We start from the raw sequence: 18496 nt of genomic DNA on the forward strand, positions 1-18496 counted from the left end.
AAAAAATTATTTATTATAAAACAATACATATGGTAAATATAAAAAACTGTTGATTGATGTAACTTATGTGAGTTATACGTCGCAATGGAAATTTCCCTTAATATAAATCACATCTTAATTTCCCCAGGATTATCAACATATTCCTCTCCACAACCCTTGAAACTGAAATTGCAGTCAATTTTCATCTTCCAAAAGTTGCATCAGAATTCAACGAATCATTTGAAATTTATCGATATTTCAAAATCTCAACCGAAAAGGGTTGAAAAATTCTTGATTTTTGACCATTGACCAAAATTTTCTTGAAATTGAAATATGAGATTCAATACTCATCCTATCTTCACAAATCCATTTTTTATTTGAAATAAAAATGATTACAAGAAGGATATGAATGACAACTATCAAACTTTTGAAAGTTAATGCAAAATTGAGCTTAGATATTAGCTAAAGCAGTTTATTCAGCCCCTTATGTCTGAATTAGTTTTATGTTCATAATAATGAATACATAATTGATTAATGAATTTCATTTATATTAACTGAATATGAATATTCAATATGGTTATTGTTGCTGCCAAGAATGATCTGCCTTCACAAATCGTTCCTAGATCACGACCACTTAGAAAGAGTCAAGGATGGCTTGGAGAATCCGGGGTGTGCTCCGGGGGATCACTCCAATGCCTAAGTAAGGGACTAATGAGAGGCTATGAATTGCAACAGTAGAAAGAATGAGTATCAGTGAGATGTTTTACCTCTTCTCTAAGTCCCTTTTTATAGTGGTGGAGGTTGACGCCTCCATTGATCCGGTATTGATGAGCACATTATTGCGCTTATGGGAATTATAAAGTTTTATGGGCATTTATATGGGAGCTTTTATTTTAGTCTTGTAGCGGTTCCCTCTCATGAATGTATATGTATTAAAGTTCCACGTTGGTTATACAGAGGTGTTTTTATGTCATATCAGTTGTCCTCCACCTATACTCTCGAGTCAAAGAAGTTTTAGTTCAAATACTCGAGAGTTTGTTTTGTGCCGATGGCTTTCGTTCAATTTAAAGGGTTTTATGTATTATTTGAGAAAATCAAGGTTCAACCCTCTTTACCAGACCATGCGTGTTATTTCGGACCCTGGGGCACAATTCATGCTAATTTATGGGTTCGTGGCTCAATCCAAGTTGATTAGAGAGACTTTGGCTTAACCCAAGCTATTTGGAAATTGGTCGCTTATTCGAGCCGATTTTTTTGTAGCTCAAGCTCTGTCCGCACCACATTTAGGGGGAGATTGATTCCCTCGAGCCGCATTAAGATACTTCGAGCCGCCATGTGGTTTCTGGCTCCTACGTTAGGTGAATGTCGGCTCATCCGAGCCATCTTCTAATAATCCAAGCCACGAGAGCGTTTTGGATTGTTTGAGCCGTATGCAGAAGATCCGAGTCACAGGCAAAACTTTGGCTAATCTTGAGCCGAGAGAGCATTTTGGCTCGTCCGAGCTGTATGTGAAGCTCATCCGAGTGGATCGTCAATAGCCAAGCAGTTGGATGAAGTTATGGCTTAATCGACCTGCAGGAGGGTGACGCAGGCTCATCCGAGCGGTTCGCTGAAGATCCAAGCAATAGGCAAAACTCCAGCAAATTTTGAGTCGAGAGAGCGTTCTGGCTCGACCGAGCTGTATGCAGAGGATATCGGCTCATCCGAGCCGTTCATCGATTAGCCAAGCATCTGGCTGAAGTTGTGGCTTAACCGAGCCGCGTGAGGGCGACGTAGGCTCATCAAAGTTGTTTCACTAATGATCCGAGCTACAAGCAGAAATCTGGCTAATTTTGAGCCGTTTATGTGGGGGGCTATTGGAATGGTGGCTCACTTCCAACCTCAAGAGTCAACAATGGAGGCTCCCATGTTCTGCACAGGGGCTGCCATGGAAGTCCTTGAAGGTGGGCTGGTCTTCCATGGCAAATGGTCATCAATGGTGAGCTGGGAAAGTGGAATAGTAGCTTAACTCTTCCTATATAAACCCATGCACTCCTCACTTGTGAATAGATATATATATCCCACATCCGTCATCCCAAAGCTTGTATAGCTTCTATATATGTGAGGATCCTGAGAGGCAAATTATGAGTGTATGTAAATTTCTCCAAATCCAGTAAAAGTGTGTTGCCTCCCGTAGACATAGGCCAATTGCCGAACCACGTAAATTTGTGTGTTCTTGTGTATATTTTTTTTTTCTTTTTTGAATTTCAAGGGCTTCCACACAACAAATTGGTATCAGAGCCATGATTTGTTAAAACCACCCAGAATTCAAAGTGGTCTAAATCGATTTCTGGTCACACTAGGAGGTAGCTCTCGTCGCCAAGAGTCCAACGCAACAAACGGCACAGCAAACCGACGTCAGATGCATCGGAAAAGTGTGGTCAAAGTTTGGTCAAACCTTCATCCTAAAAGTTTTTCAAATTTTGCATAAATATAGAATGTTGCAGAAGGCCGGAGGTTCAAGAAGAAGTCCAACCCGTCTGACTCGCCCCAATCTGGCGACCCGACCCAAATCCAAACCAACCCGGAGACCCAACCCAAACCGCTGACCCACTCGAATCCGACCCGACCCGACCCATCTAGTGACCTGCCCCGGATCTGACCCACCCATCCAACCCAAATTCAGTTTTGGGTCAAATTGATCCAATTTTTCAAAGTTGGACCAATTCCTAGCTAATTGGACCGTTCTAAACTCATCTGCGAGCTTCGTTTTTCCATTTCAAACCTTAAAATTGAAAAAACTTTGTTTGTGGTAATTCCTGATGGCCGATGACCAACCAACCAAGAAGATTAAGGAAGTTGTGGAGGAAACAACCACAAGTGGTTCAATGAGAAAAAACATGTTGTCCAATGCAAAGTTCGAGGTGAAGAAATTTGACGGCACCAACAACTTTGGCATGTGGCAATGTGAAGTTTTGGATCTTTTATTCCGGTAGGGATCTCATATGGCCTTGGAATCCAAACCCAAGGACATGTCGACTGAAGATTGGAACTTCGTCTACCAGCAAGCTTGCGACACAATCCGACTGTGCTTAGCAAAAGAGCAAAAGTACTTTGTCATGAAGGAGACTTTGGCAACAAGTCTCTGGAAGAAACTGGAAGACAAGTACATGACGAAAAGCATGGAGAACAAGCTCTACCTGAAGAAGAAGAAGAAGCTTTTCCGTTTCCAGTACAAAAAAGGTACACCCATGATTGAAATCTGGATAATTTCAACAAGATTCTTGCCGATTTACAAAATTTAGAGGTTGAAATTAAAGATGAAGATATGGCACTTCTATTTTTAATTCTCTGCTTGAAACCTATGATCATTTAACCACAACACTGTTATACGGTAAAGATAAGATTAAATTCATAGATGTTTTTAATGCTTTGGTGAATAATGAGTATCAGAAGAAGGATCAACATGATCACAGAAATATCACACCAGAAGCAGTGACGACATCGAGAGGTCGGATGAACAACAAAAAACCAGTCAAATCCAACGGGCGAGGTAGATCCCGCTCAAAGTCAAGAGAAGAACCATCTCGGAGACGTCCTGCGAAGGATGAATGTGCCTATTGTCATCAAAAAGGGCACTCGAAGAAGGATTGTCCAAGTAAGGACAAACCTAATGCGAACATGGCACAAAAGACTGAAGATGAAGAAGACTCAGCGTTCGCTGTCTAATCTTCAAACAATTCATCTGAAAGACGGATTTCAAATTCCGGATGTTCTTACCACATGTGTCTAAATTGTCAGTGGTTCTCAGGCTTCGAGGAGATCAATGGAAGAGTTGTCCTTACGGGCAATGACAATGCCTGTCGTACAAGAGGCATTGGATCGGTATGCTTGAAGATGCACGATGGTACAATCAGACAACTTAAAAAGGTTAGATATGTTCCTGATTTAAAGAAGAATCTGATATCTTTAGGAGCTCTAGAATCTAATGGTTATAAGATAACCATGGAAGGTGGAGTTTTGAAGGGTGTACGAGGTGCATTCTTAGCCATGAGAGGTACACGTGAACGGAATTTGTATTATCTTGAAGCTCACACAGTCTCTAGGAGAGTGTCCGTCTCCACCACTACCGAAGACAATTCATCTGATACCTCACGGCTCTGGCATATACGCTTAGGGCATGCTAGTGAGAAGGCTTTACAGAACTTGGTGAATAGAGGTTTACTAAAGGGTGCCAAGAGTGGGAAACTTGACTTTTGTGAGCCCTGTGTTTCGAGCAAGCAAACACGAGTCAAGTTCGTCACCGTCATCCATCGTACCAAGGGAACACTGGATTATGTGCACATCGACGTTTGGGGACCTTCTCAGAATTCTTCGTCAGGATGTAAACGTTGATTTGTTACATGTATAGATGATTTCTCAAGGTATGTCTGGGTGTATACTATGAAGCTCAAGGATAAAGTTTTGGATATCTTCCTTAATTGGAAGAAAATGATCAAAACTCAAACAGGAAGAAAAATCAAGAGGCTCAGATCTAATAATGGAGGCGAATACAAGTGAGACCCATTTCAAAAAATCTGTTAGAACAAGGGGATAGTCAGAAATTTCACCGAACCAGGCACACCACAGCAAAATGGTGTAGTAGAACGGATGAATCGTACTCTAGTTGATAGGGTTCGTTGCATGCTATCTCAATCTGGATTAAGCAAGGCGTTTTGGGTAGAAGCATTGTCATATGCCTCTTATATCATCAACAGACTGCCACCTTCAGCACTAGATGGAAAAACTCCCAACAAGGTATGCTCTCCCAAGGTGGAATAGTAGTTGAACTCCCCCAAAATTCAAAAAAAAGAAAAACATATACACAAGAACACACGGATTTACGTGGTTTGGCAATTTGCCTACGTCCATGGGAGGCTGCACACTTTTACTGGATTTGGAGAAATTTACAAACACTCATAATTTATCTCTCAGGATCCTCACATATACAGAAGCTATACAAGCTTTGGGATGACAGATGTGGGATATATATATATATATCTATTCACAAGTGAGGAGTGCATAGGTTTATATGGGAAGAGTTCAGCTACTATTCCACCTTCCCAACCCACCATTGAAGACCAATTGCCATAGAAGACCAACCCACCTTCAAGGACTTCCATGGCAGCCCATGTGCAGAACATGGGAGCCTCCATTGTAGACTCTTGAGATTAGAAGTGAGCCACCATTCCAACAATCTCCACCTTGGCGAGCTTCCTCCAAAATGATGCTGCCTCCATTTGCGCCCTTAGGCGCCAGTTACTCGAAAAATGTTGACCAAGTCCAAACAGTGTTGGAACTTGATCCCTGTAACTACCTTTGTCGACATATCTGCAAGATTGTCTACAGTTCTGATCTTTTGGAGTAGAATGTCCCCTTCTTCTACTATTTCTCAAACAAAATGGTACCGAACATCGATATGTTTGGTGTGACCATGATGGACTTGATTCTTTGCCAAACATATGGCACTTTGACTATCACAGAAAATATCAATATTTTTTTGACGGATGCCCAATTCTCTGACCAAATTATGAAGCCAAATGCCTTCCTTAAATGCTTCTATGATTGCCATATACTCTGCCTCCGTAGTGGACAAAGCAACTATTGACTATAGCGTTGACTCCAACTTACTAGTTCTCCTGCCATGGTAAACGCATAACCAAGTTTATCGATGCTTATCTAGATCACCAGCATAATCCAAATCGACATATCCGACTAGACGATTAACAATCGTCTTGTCTTTTGGAAATTTTAGACCAATATCTACAGTTCCCTGAATGTACCGTAAAATCCACCTTACTGCTTGCCAATGTCCTTTACCAAGGTTGTGCATGTATCAACTCACCATGCTGACAACATAAGAGATGCCAGGTCTTGTACATACCATTGCATACATCAGAGCTCCAACTGCATTTGCATATGGAACACAATCCATTTTTCTCCTCTCAACATCTGTACATGGAGACATAAATGCACTCAGTTTGAAATGTGGGACCAACGGAGTACTTATAGGTTTAGTCTTGTCATCAATACCAAACCTCGGGAGTATGTTCTTCAGATACTGAGTCTGGGTTAAACAGATTGTGCCCTTCAATTTGTCTCTCTTGATCTCCATTCCTAGAATCTTCTTGGCCTCTCCAAGATCCTTCATCTCGAACTCTAAGCTCAGCTAAGCCTTTAGCCTATCAATCTCCACCTTGCTCTTAGATGTAATTAGCATATCATCAACATGTAAGAGCAAATAGACAAATGTACCATCTTGGAGTTTCTTCAAGTAGACACAGTGATCAAACTGACTACGTGTGTACCTTTGTTGCTTCATAAAGCTGTCGAACCGCTTGTACCACTATCTCAGTGACTGCTTCAAACCATAAAGTGACTTGCTTAACTTGCAAGCCCAGTTTTCACAACCAGGAACTTTGAATCCTTCAAGTTGAGTCATGTAGATCTCCTCATCCAAAGTTCCATGAAGGAATGTAGTTTTAACATCAAGTTGAGCTAGCTCAAGATCAAACTGTGCAACCAAAGCTAGTAATATTCATATAGATGAATGCTTAACAACAGGTGAAAAAACCTCATTGTAATCTATACCTTCCTTATGAGCATAGCCTTTTGCTACCAGTCTAGCTTTGTATCTATATTGTCTTTGCCAGGAGCACCTTCCTTCTTGGCATAGAACAATTTGCAACCGATCGTCTTCTTACCTTTAGGAAGTGGAACTAGCTCCAAGTCTAATTATGATGGAGCGATTGCATTTCTCCATCCATTGCCATCTTCCACATGTCTTTTTCGATACTATGCTCAGCTTCTTTGTAGTTGCATGGAATGTCATCTTTAGTAATTGGAAGAGCATATGCTACCATGTCAGTGTATTGAGCAGGCTTCCAAATATTTCTCTTTGGTCTACTGGTGGCAATAGATTCTGGTTGTTGTCCAATCTCTGGTGTTGATGCAAGTTCCGATTCCTCCACCTTAACAGAGCTTTTGTTTTGATCATGCAATTCATCTTCAGGATGATTAGTTGTTTGCTCTAAATTTATCATGCAATTCGTCTTCAGGATGATTAGTTGTTTGCTCTAAATTTGTAGAAATCTCGAATTCCACCTACTTATAAAAATTGGTAGAAATCACATACTCATCAAAGGTAACGTCTCGACTTAAGACAATCTTCTTTGACTCAGGATTCCATAGACGGAATACCTTAACTCCTTCACTAAAGCCCATGAAAATAGTTTTCTTGGCTCTAGGGTCCAACTTTGATTCCTTTACATGAAAGTATGCAGGACACCCAAATATATGCAAAGAATCATAATCAAAAACAGTTTGTCCAGACCATACCTCCTTGGGAGTTTTTCCATCTAGTGCTAAAGCTGGCAATCTGTTGATGATATAAGAGGCATATGACAATGTTTCTACCCAAAACGCCTTGCTTAATCCAAATTGAGATAGCATGCAATGAATGATTTTCCTTCCTGTCTGAGTTTCAATCATTTTCTTCCAATTAAGGAAGATATCCAAAACTTCATCCTTGTGCTTCATAGTATACACTCAGACATATCTTGAGAAATCATCTATGAATGTAACAAACCAACGTTTACCTCCTAACGAAGCATTCTGAAAAGGTCCCCAAACGTCAATGTGCACATAATCCAGTGTTCCCTTGGTACGATGGATGGCGGTGCCGAACCTAACTCGTGTTTGCTTGCCCAAAACACAATGCTCACAAAAGCCAAGTTTCCCACTCTTGGCACCCTTCAATAAACCTCTATTCACCAAGTTCTGCAAAGTCGTTTCACCAGCATGCCCTAAGCATATGCCAGAGCCATAAGGTATCAAATGAATTGTCTTCGATACTGGTAGAGACGAACACTCTCCCAAAGACTATGTGAGCTTCAAGATAATACAAATTCCGTTCACGAGTACCTCTCATGGCTAAGAATGCACCTCGTACACCCTTCAAAACTCCACCTTCCATGGTTATCTTATAACCATTAGATTCTAAAGCTCCTAAAGATATCAAATTCTTTTTCTAATCAGGAACATATCTAACCTCTTTAAGTTGTCTGATTGTACCATCGTGCAGATAGGCATTGTCGTTGCCCGTAAGGACAACTCCTCCATCGATCTCCTCGAAGCTTGAGAACCACTGACAATTTGGACACATGTGGTAAGAACATCCGAAATTCAAAATCCATCTTTCAAATGAATAGTTTTAAGATGAGACAGTGAACGCCGAGTCTTCTTCATCTTCAGTCTTTTGTACCATGCTCGCATTAGGCTTGTCCTTATTTGGACAATCCTTCTTCCAGTGCCCTTTCTGATGACAATAGGCACATTCATCCTTCGCAAGACGTCTCCGAGATGGTTCTCCTCTTGACTTTGAGCGAGATCTACCTCGCCCTCTGAATTTGACTGTTTTTTTGTTGTTCATCCGACCTCTTGATGTCGTCACTGCTTCTGGTATGATATCTCTGTGATCGTGTTGATCCTTCTTCCGATACTCATTATTCACCAAAGCATTAGAAGCATCTATGAATTTAACCTCATCTTTACCGTATAACAGAGTTGTGGTTAAATAATCATAGGTTTCAAGCAAAGAATTAACAACAGAAGTGTCATATCTTCATCTTTAATTTCAACCTCCAAATTTTGTAAATCGGCAAGAATCTTGTTGAAATTATCCAGATGTTCAATCATGGGCATACCTTTTTTGTATTGGAAACAGAAAATTTTCTTCTTCAGCTAGAACCTGTTCTCTACGCTTTTCGTCATGTACTTGTCTTCTGGTTTCTTCCAGAGACTTGTTGCCTTCATGACAAAGTACTTCGGCTCTTATGCTAAGCACAGTCGGAGTGTGCCACAAGCTTGCTGGTTGACGAAGTTCCAATCTTCAGTCAACATGTCCTTGGGTTTGGATTCCAAGGCCACATGAGATCTCTCCCGGAATAAAAGATCCAAAACTTCACATTGCCACATGCCAAAGTTGTTGGTGCCGTCAAATTTCTCCACCTCAAACTTTGCATTGGACAACGTGTTTCTTCTCATTGAACCACTTGTGGTTGTTTCCTCTGCAGCCTCCTCAATCTTCTTGGTTGGTTGGTCATCGGCCATTAGGAATTACCACAAACAGAGTTTTTCCAATCTTTAAGGTCTAAAATGGAAAAATGGAGCTCGTAGATGAGTTTGGAATGGTCCAATTAGCTAGGAACCAATCCAACTTTGAAAAAATTGAATCAATTTGACCCAAAACTAAATTTGGGTTAGATAGGTGGATCGAATCCAAGTCGGGCCAAGCCGAGTCGGGTTGGATTCGGGTGGGCTAGCGGGCTGGGTCTCCAGTTCAGTTCAGATTTGGGTCGAGTCACCGGGTTGGGTTGACTTTCAGGATGAAGATTTGACCAAACTTTGACCACAATTTCCCGATGCGTCTAACGTCGGTTTGCTGCGTCGTTTGTTGCGATGGACTCCTAGCAACGAGAGCTACCTCCTATTGTGATCAGAAATTGATTTAGACTACTTTGAATTCTAGGTGGTTTTAATAAACCATGGCTCTGATACTAGTAAGTTGGAGATCAACGCTACAGTAAGTTCGAGTTGCATGTCGAAATCCAGCTAATTTTTTAGCTATTTTAACTAGAATAATAGCTCATCCGAGCCATTTGTGCGGGGTTGGCTCCTCCTACTCATCTTAGCAAGTCTCCAACCTGCCTTTTCATTTCAATGATATTCGGCTCATCCCAACTTCAGCTTAAGGCCCCTTGGCCCCCTTTTTTTTTGGAGGGCCACCTCCTTTGCTGGACCATTAACTTTGGTTGACGAACAACAAATGCTTGTCTTTTTGAAATCAAGGAGCAATGTTCATCAAGTACTTTACTCTTAGTAAGTCATGCTCACCCCTGATTTGCCTCATGAGTTGTGTTCATCAAGTGGACATGTCTTTGGGCTCACCAAATATGTCGTTCTGGTAAGTGAGTCATGCTCATTCCTAAGTTGTCTTATAACTTATAATCTATGCTAATCAACTGGGCATGTCTTCGGGCCTCACGAGCTATGCTCATCAGATGTCTCATTTTGGTGAGTCGTGTTCACTCCCAAATTATCTTATGAGTTGTGCTCATCAACTGGGCATGTCTTCGAACATCCTGAGTTGTGCTCGTCAACTGGGCTAGTCTTCGGGTCTCACGAGCGGTGCTCATCTATTGGGCCAGTCTTCAGGCCTCATAAGTTGTGTTCATCAGTTGGGTCACTCTATCGAGCAGTGATCAGTCTTTCTTTAGCCTCATGAGCTGTGCTCATCAAGTGAGCTGGTCTTTGGGCCTCATGAGTGGTACTCATTAGTTGGGTCAATTCTTCAAGCCTCATGAACTGTGCTCATCAGTTGGGGCCCTTCCTTTTTAGGTCAGTTCGGCTCCTTCTTGTGACCATCCCCTTCTTCTAGGTTAATGTATTTATGAGCACGTGTCATCAGCTCTCCCATATTGACCGAAAGTTTCTTTCCTAGTAAATTTAGGAAATCCCTTGGCAAGAGAGTCATTGTCAGGGCTGCTACTGTCACTCCGTGATCTAAGTTTCAAATCTTATGCATGAATTTCTTTAACGTTTCCCTTTCTCCTTGAACAAGGCTCATCAGATAAGTCTAAGTTTTTGCTATCTTCCGACTGCTGATGAAGTGTCCAGCAAATTGTTGCTCCATTTCGGGAAAAAGATCTAATGGAACCAAGCTTCAAAGTTTGATACCACACCTTAGTATTCCCTTTTAGAGTGACTGCAAATGCTCAGCACACGAGTGCTTCTGGTGCGCCTTGCAATTGCATTAGCACTCTAAAGGCGTTCAAGTGATCAACAAGATCGGACAAGCCATCGTACCCTTCTATATTTGGCATTTTAAACTTGCTAGGTAGGGAAATATCCATTACCTCTTTAATGAAAGGTGGATTTGAGGATTTGACTGAGGACTCCCTGGTGGAAGGGTTGCTACAAGCTTCCTTCATCATTTTCTCCAATTGATCAATTTTTTAAAAAATTTTCTTCTAATTCGTGTGACCATTGTTCATAAATGCCCATGCTATTCGCGTCCTCCAACTTCTTTGCTAGATCAAAAGCCCTATTACCAACTTCTAGTGGAACTATAACTTTCTCCTTTGACTCAGGTTCTACTTGGTTAGGATGAGGAGCAGGTTCCTTATGATCCCTTTCCTGCTGTAGGATCATAGTGAACATATCCTCTATCCTTTTCTAAAATGCAAGGAATTCAATTCTCGTCACGCTGAAGTTGTCACCTAGTGCAAAATGTATGTATTGGGGTGATTGGTCACCTATTTCCGCATCTGACCTCGAATTGTGTGATGTAGTCATGATCAAAGATTGAAAAAACCTCTCAAAAGAATTCCCACAGACAGCCCCAACTGTTGCTGCCAAGAATCGAACTGTCTTAACTAATTATTCCTCAATCACGACCACTTGAAAAGAGTGAAGTAAGGATAGCTTGGAAGACCCAAGGTGTACTCCGGAGGATCACTCTGATGCCTAAGTAAGGGACTAATAAGAAGCTATAAATTGCACCAGTAGAAAGAAGGAGTGTTAGTGAGATGTTTTACCTCTTCTCCAAGTCCCTTTTTATAGTGGTGGAGGACTGGAGGTTGACCCTCCATTGATCTGGTATTGATGAGCACATTATTGCACTTATGGGGGTTATAAAGTTTTATGGGCATTTTATATGGAGGTTTTAATTGTAGTCTTGTAATGGTTCCCTCTCATGAATGTATATGTATTAAAGTTTGAACTCTCGAGTTTTTGAATTAAACTTCTTTGACTCAAGAGTAAAGGTGGGGGCATGGTCTTAAATTTCCATGAAATCATCAAATTTCTATTGAAATTTTTAGTTTCCATCACCCTCGAATCGAAATGGCAGTCGATTTTTGTCTTTTATAATTTCTGTCGAAATTTCAAAGAATCATCCGAAATTTATCAAAATCTCGAAATTTTAACGAAACTTATCAAAATTTGAACCATGCAATGAAATTTTCCCAAAATGCAAATGAGAGATTTAGGAGTGAAGAGAAATTTCTCTCTTAATTTATTTTATTTATTTATTTATTATCAAAACAAAATATTATTACAAGTGCTTTTGAAATTTATGAAGAAGTAAACTTACAACAACATTTTATTTAGCCATTCATGCATTTATCATTATTTCTATAATAAATAATATTTAAATGATTTATGAATTTCATTTGTATTAACTGATTCACTAAATATGTTTAATGGGCATTATCTTATAAATATGTTTGATGCACATATTATATTACAACTTCTCCACCTCATACACAGCATAGATGTATTTACTTGTAATATATTAGCCCTAAAACTTACATTGTTATGTCTATTAATCATTTCTAAAGCTTTGTAAAAGAATTCCAAGTTTTACTACTTATTTTCATTATTTTTTCAAATTGACATCGAAATTGAAATTTCCGTCGAAATTTCCATACTTTTGGAGCTTCAAAATTTGAGTCAAAATTGAAATTTAAGACCTTGGGTGGGGGACGACTGATATGACATAAAAACACCTTTGTATAACCAACATGGAACTTTAATATATATACATTCATAAGAAGGAACTATTACAAGATTACAATAAAAATCCCCATATAAATGCCCATAAAACTTTATAACCCCCATAAGCGCAATAATGCGCTCATCAATACCAGATCAATAGAGGATCAACCTCCATCACTATAAAAAGGGACTTGGAGAAGAGGTAAAGCATCTCACTGATACTCATTTTTCTATTGTTGTAATTCATAACTTCTCATTAGTCCCTTATTTAGGCATCGAAGTGATCCCCGAAGTACACCCCAAGTCCTCCAAGCCATCCTTACTTGACTATTTTTAGGTGATCGAGATCGAGGAACGATTCGAGAAGGCAGTTCAATTCTTGGCAACAATATTTATCATATTATACTTATTACACCTTAGATATCATATAATTGTCATTAATACACATTATTTGTGTTATTTTTTTTTTAAATCTTACATTATTATTTTTATTGTCAAAAATCCTTTAAAAAATTCCACCTTTACTACTAATTTCAAGCAATTTTATACAATCAAAATTTCCATCCAAACTTTTATAGTTTTAAAGCCTCAAAATTTTATTTGAAATCAAAATTTAAAACCTTTATATAAATGCTTAATGACTTTATCAGAAATAAGGACCGCAGTTGGAAAAAGAAGTTGAGTGAGGGAATAAATTCTCAAAACAAGGCTAGTAAAAATTACAAAATGAATTCAGTTCTCAAATTAGAATTAGAATATATTCGAAGTACAATAAGATTAAAAGGGGAGGAAAAAAAAAAAAAAAGAGTGACCAGAGCATTCAAGAGTTCTATTTCTATACACATACCAATCCTTGGATCATTCAGAGCAGGCAGGCTGTAGAACTGTCCAAACTCGCCACCCCCAGGCTTGGGAAGACCAGTCAATATTCCCTTGAAAGCATGCTCAGTAGCTGAAAAGTTTCAACGCGAAATATAAAAATAATAACAAAAAATCATCAAAAATCCTTTAAGCGGATTGATAATTGTACTTAAACAATTAATGCATTAAATAATAAATTTGTATGTTGAACACACACGAGTGAACAGACAACAAACAAAACAATGATCTGAACAATTTTTTTTTAAATTCAAACAGAGCGCAGGCGAACTCACAACCAAAACTACTGCAATTAGCAACGAATTTGTTAAATAAGTCATATGAATTGAAATTTCCTTCTTTTCGTGCGATTTCTGAAGGGAAAAAGTGACAGCATACTAGTTAATCATGATCAAAAAAAATATTTAAAAAAAAAAAAGATAAGCGCACACACGCTAAATTATAGAAGTTGAAAACATTTCCAATCTTCTCTATTTTCAATACATCTTCTGAGCAACTGAACAATTCGATACCCACCCATGGTAGCGAGGTTTCGCTCGAACCGTTCGACCAGAGGAGCAGCAGTTCTGAGGATACTGACCGGCGATCTCCAGTCGGCGCCGTGGCTCCAGCGGCAAACCGGTGACCGGAGTGGACGTAACGCCGAGGAGAAGCTGAGAGCATGAGACTGTTTGATCGTGTGAGCAGAGGACAGCTGCGAGGGTCTACAGAGAGGAAACGAAACAGATGTTCTGGAGAGAGAGAACGAAGCCGAAGGCTTAGAGGAAATAGACGACGACAGGGAAGAAGGCTTGGAGAGAGAAGAGTAGAAACGAACCCTAGAAGCTCTGAAAAATGCAGAGGAGGAGGAGGAGGAGGAGGATGAACGACAAGAACAAGCAGATATATACATGACGAGAGAGAGAGGGAGAGAGGGAGAGAGAGAGAGATGAGACAGTCAGATAGTGACAGAAACCCTGAAGTGGATTGATGATAACGATGATGATGAAGAATTGGTAAGGGATGATGATGAAGAAGGCGGCAGCTGCTTCAGTTCTGTTAGGCGGGGAGAGAAGCTCACTGGTATTGTCTGAATTAAATAATTTGATTTTTGGTTGGGGAAAGGAGCAAGGTAGGGTGAAAATGAAAATATGAAATGACTTGGCGTGTTTGGGCCGTGGGGATTGTGAACCGTGGACTGTGGGGATGGTTGGGTGGGGTCGAGCTGGGGAATGGACGGTCAGGATCGGAGTGGGGTTTGACTTTTCCTTGGCTGTTTGACCGAGATGAGCGAGTGGAGCAGACAGGTCTCGGCACAGTGTTTCTCACGCGCGCGTGTGCTCAAATATTGGCATTACTTTATTACCCTTTAAAAGTAAACTGTCTTTTAACATTTTTTTAAGAAATAGTTCTAACCATTAAATAATAATTTGAAATGAATGAATTCCAAATCTTGCATAAAAATATATATATTTTTTAAGCATTTTTAAAATTTTTGCTATTGAATAATAATGGGTACATTGTATTTTAAATTTATATAATAATATTTGAACAAGAGGTATAAATTTTAGATTTTAAATTTAAATTTAAATTTATATATATTTAAATGTCATTTCATATAACTTTGAAAATATTTTGTTTAAATTACATAAATCTAAATTTAATGTTTGAAATTAAAATTTCAAGTGAACAATAAAAATATTCGACATGACGCCTTTAGGTTTGGTAGAAAACAAAAATCTTTAAGATTTCAAATTTTTCAAAATCTTGCTTGAATTTGAAGGGAAAAAAAAACTCAAACCTCTTTTTAAGTTTCAAAAAATTTTACAAGTATCTTTTGAGATTTGGAAAAAAATATATAATTTTTTTATTATAATTTATACTAAACATTAAGTATTATGAAAATTTTGTAATGTTTACAAAAACCTTAGAAGAGGTATAAATATTTTAACAAACTTCAAGAAATGTATGTGGAATTTTTAAAGTTTCAAGGGAGTTTATATCTTCTTACTAAATATAAAAAGAAAAGGTCAATATTGTCCTACATTTTTTATCTATAATGATTTGAGTAATGAAATTTTACATTTATCTAATTTGAGTTTTCATTTAGAGGTATCCCAAAAAAATAGGAATTAAAAATTTTAAATTAAAGTACTAAAATTTTGGAACTAAAGTATGCTTTACAAAACATTTGAGGATTCTTTTTTTTTTTTTATAATTTACCTTATATTAACATTTGCTTGAAGACATAATTGAAAAAATAAATAAATTGTCACAATCTAATTTTTAGAGAAGAAGTATAATTTTGTAAATCTTTGAGACTGTAATAATTAATCCTAATGTTTTTATTACTTTATGCTAATTGTTATAATATAATTGTTGTAATTTTTTATTTTTTTATTTTTCAGTTATTAATAAACAAAATCATTGATTAAAAAGAGTCACTAATATTTAGATATTTTTTTCTGACATCTAACTAATTTACAAGATAAAAGAAGTACTTTACAAGTCTTATCTTCTTATAAATAAATGCGTACGTATAAAGTTAGACACTTAAAAAACAATAGTTATTATTTTTTTATTAGTGAAACAATTTTTAATATTCATATTTGATAACTAATGAACTAAAATTTTAAGAGAATAAAATATAACTTTTATCAAAAGTAGAATGGATGGAAATGGAATGTGAAATATTTTTTTAAGTTGAAAAATGTTATTCTCAAGAGTTGTACAATTTATGGGAAATTCATAATTACTGTAAATTTAAATATTATTTTAAGAATCATACTATTTATCTGTTCATAAATATTATAATTTTATATTATGAAAATAAAAAAATATTAAAATATGATAAAATAATTTTATCCGTGCATGGATTATTATTGTTAATAAATAATGTAAGTAGATAAATCTAGTCAGGTTGGTTCAAGCATTAAAAGCGACTTATGACTTTAGTAACCGCAAGATCACGGATTCGAATTCCCCTCGAGAGTTTATTCCAATAAATTACTAAAGATATGTCAATGAGTTTGCAACTTTTATGATTTGGTATCGTATCATAGTGTACAAAATAACGTAATGGTGATTGAAATTCCTGAATTAATAATAATAATAATAATAATAATATAAGTGGACAATATTATCTGTCTTTATCTGTATCTATATTTAGAAAGTAGTTACTTCCCGTGGAACATCCTCGTGCTGGAGACGGTTTCGGCAGGCTCTCAAAATTGGAAGCTTCTGGGTCTCCAATAGTGTCTTCCAGACCCTAACTTACGTGGCTACGTTCCCATAACAATGCAGAGAAGGTTAAAATAGTCGTTTCAGCCCTCGATTCCGGCTCGTCCCGCCGCCCCCACCACGCTAAGATTTGGCTCGCGGCCGCCACACTCAATTTCCTTCTTTCCCAATTTACCATTTCCTTATTCTTTTACTTTATTGTCAAGTTTTTTTGTTTTTTTTACCTTAAAGCACCGGTTTTCAGATTTAAGTCTAAAATTACGTATATTTTTAAAATTAAAGTATAAAATTACATTTAATTTTTATTTAAATTCATACCAATCTAAATTAGAAACGTGAAATATCAAATATAACTTAATTAAATTTCAATTTAACATAATTTATCTCGTGTGCCGAAACTTTTTTTTTAATATTATTTTCTATACATGTTATGCCTAACTTATTATAAATGTGTTCATTTTTTAAAAATTATACTATAATGTTGCCTTTAGAAGCATACATTTCAAATCTAAATTTTAATATGATTTTATTTTATATCTTATCTAAATCCAATATAACACCAAATCTAAAGTTTATCTAAATATAGAATAAGTGTATTTTAGTATTCTCATTTTTGTAATAATTATTTTTGGATATATTTATTTTTTGTTGCTTAATATTTTTATTCATATTCAAAATAGTTTGTTTATAGTCAATGTATAGAATCCTCCTTTTAATTTTAAAGATATTTTTAAGTAAAAGGTGAAATAATAAATCATAACTTTAACTCCACAATAATTGTCATAACATTAAAATCATAAAAACTTAGATGTTTTCGTTTACAATACAATCCATTAGTTGTAATTTAATATAAAGAAATCTATGTAGTATTCAAATGTACAAATTAAATTTGCCTATTTTATAACTGAATTAACTGTTTTATCTTCTAAATTAGTGATAGTTAGTTTTTAATAATATTAATTTTTTATAATGTCACTTTTTTTCTGATTTTTATCAACATGTATAAACTAAAAATTAATAAGATTTTTTTTCTTTCTATGCAATAAATTATACAAAATTTTGTATAACTTTAATAATTTACATATATTGATATACATAAACACACTATCTAACCAAGAAAATTCTCTTGCATTTAAGAATGTCCATAAAAATTGTTATTAAATAATTTCTAAAAAAAATGCTTCCACCTATGAAAACTCAAATTTAAGAAAATAAGAATTTGAATTTGCATGAATTCAAATAAAGTGTAATATAACATTATAGTGGGGGGCAGTAGAAGGGGTAGGAATAGACCTAAAATAACTTGCAAGGAGATAGTGAGTAAGGATTTAATATCTTTGAATCTATCAAAAGAAATGGTCCATGATCGCATAAATTGGCAGAAAATGATTCATATAGCCGACCCCACTTAATGGGACTAAGGCTTAGTTTTGTTGTTATTGTTGTTGTAATATAACATTACACTAACCTTATTTAAAAGCGTAAAATTCAAGCTTAAAGCATTTTGAACAAAAGAAGTTATCGAATTCCTTCATATTCACATAAATTCAAATTTAAGTGTATGCTCCTAAACACCGCTTAAATTTAATTTTCATTCATAAAAAATTTAAATCCAAGATACACCCAAACATAATTTTAGTAGGTTTTTGTAACTTTTTCCTGTTAAAATATAACCTGGAGTAAGTACACTAGGTGTGCACTATTTATTTTTATTTTTTTCAATCAATTGGGAGCCCATACGAGGCTTGGATTACACAACGAGAGAGAGAGAGAGAGAGAGAGAGAGAATCTCCCATCCCATAACTTTCCCGCCCCTTCTTGAACTCGAACCCAAGATCTCTAA

General features: G+C 36.9%; 1 protein-coding gene across 2 annotated transcripts in view; it reads right to left on the reverse strand.

The window, feature by feature from the left end:
• LOC131164985 (putative aconitate hydratase, cytoplasmic) overlaps window positions 1-14571 on the reverse strand; it is a 31983-nt gene extending 17412 nt beyond the window's left edge. Inside the window, exons 1-2 of one of the 2 annotated variants that reach the window (XM_058122566.1) lie at window positions 13951-14571; window positions 13403-13507 (exon numbers count right to left, since the gene is read on the reverse strand). In XM_058122566.1, coding sequence (XP_057978549.1) covers window positions 13403-13507; window positions 13951-14326 — 481 coding nt within the window. In that variant the 5' untranslated portion in view covers window positions 14327-14571. The remainder of the gene's footprint in view (window positions 1-13402; window positions 13508-13950) is intronic. The other variant, XM_058122574.1, reaches the window with a different exon arrangement.
• Between the last annotated feature and the right edge of the window lie 3925 nt (window positions 14572-18496).

Source organism: Malania oleifera, chromosome 1 (genome assembly GCF_029873635.1).
Source record: "Malania oleifera isolate guangnan ecotype guangnan chromosome 1, ASM2987363v1, whole genome shotgun sequence".
Lineage (NCBI taxonomy): Eukaryota > Viridiplantae > Streptophyta > Magnoliopsida > Santalales > Ximeniaceae > Malania > Malania oleifera.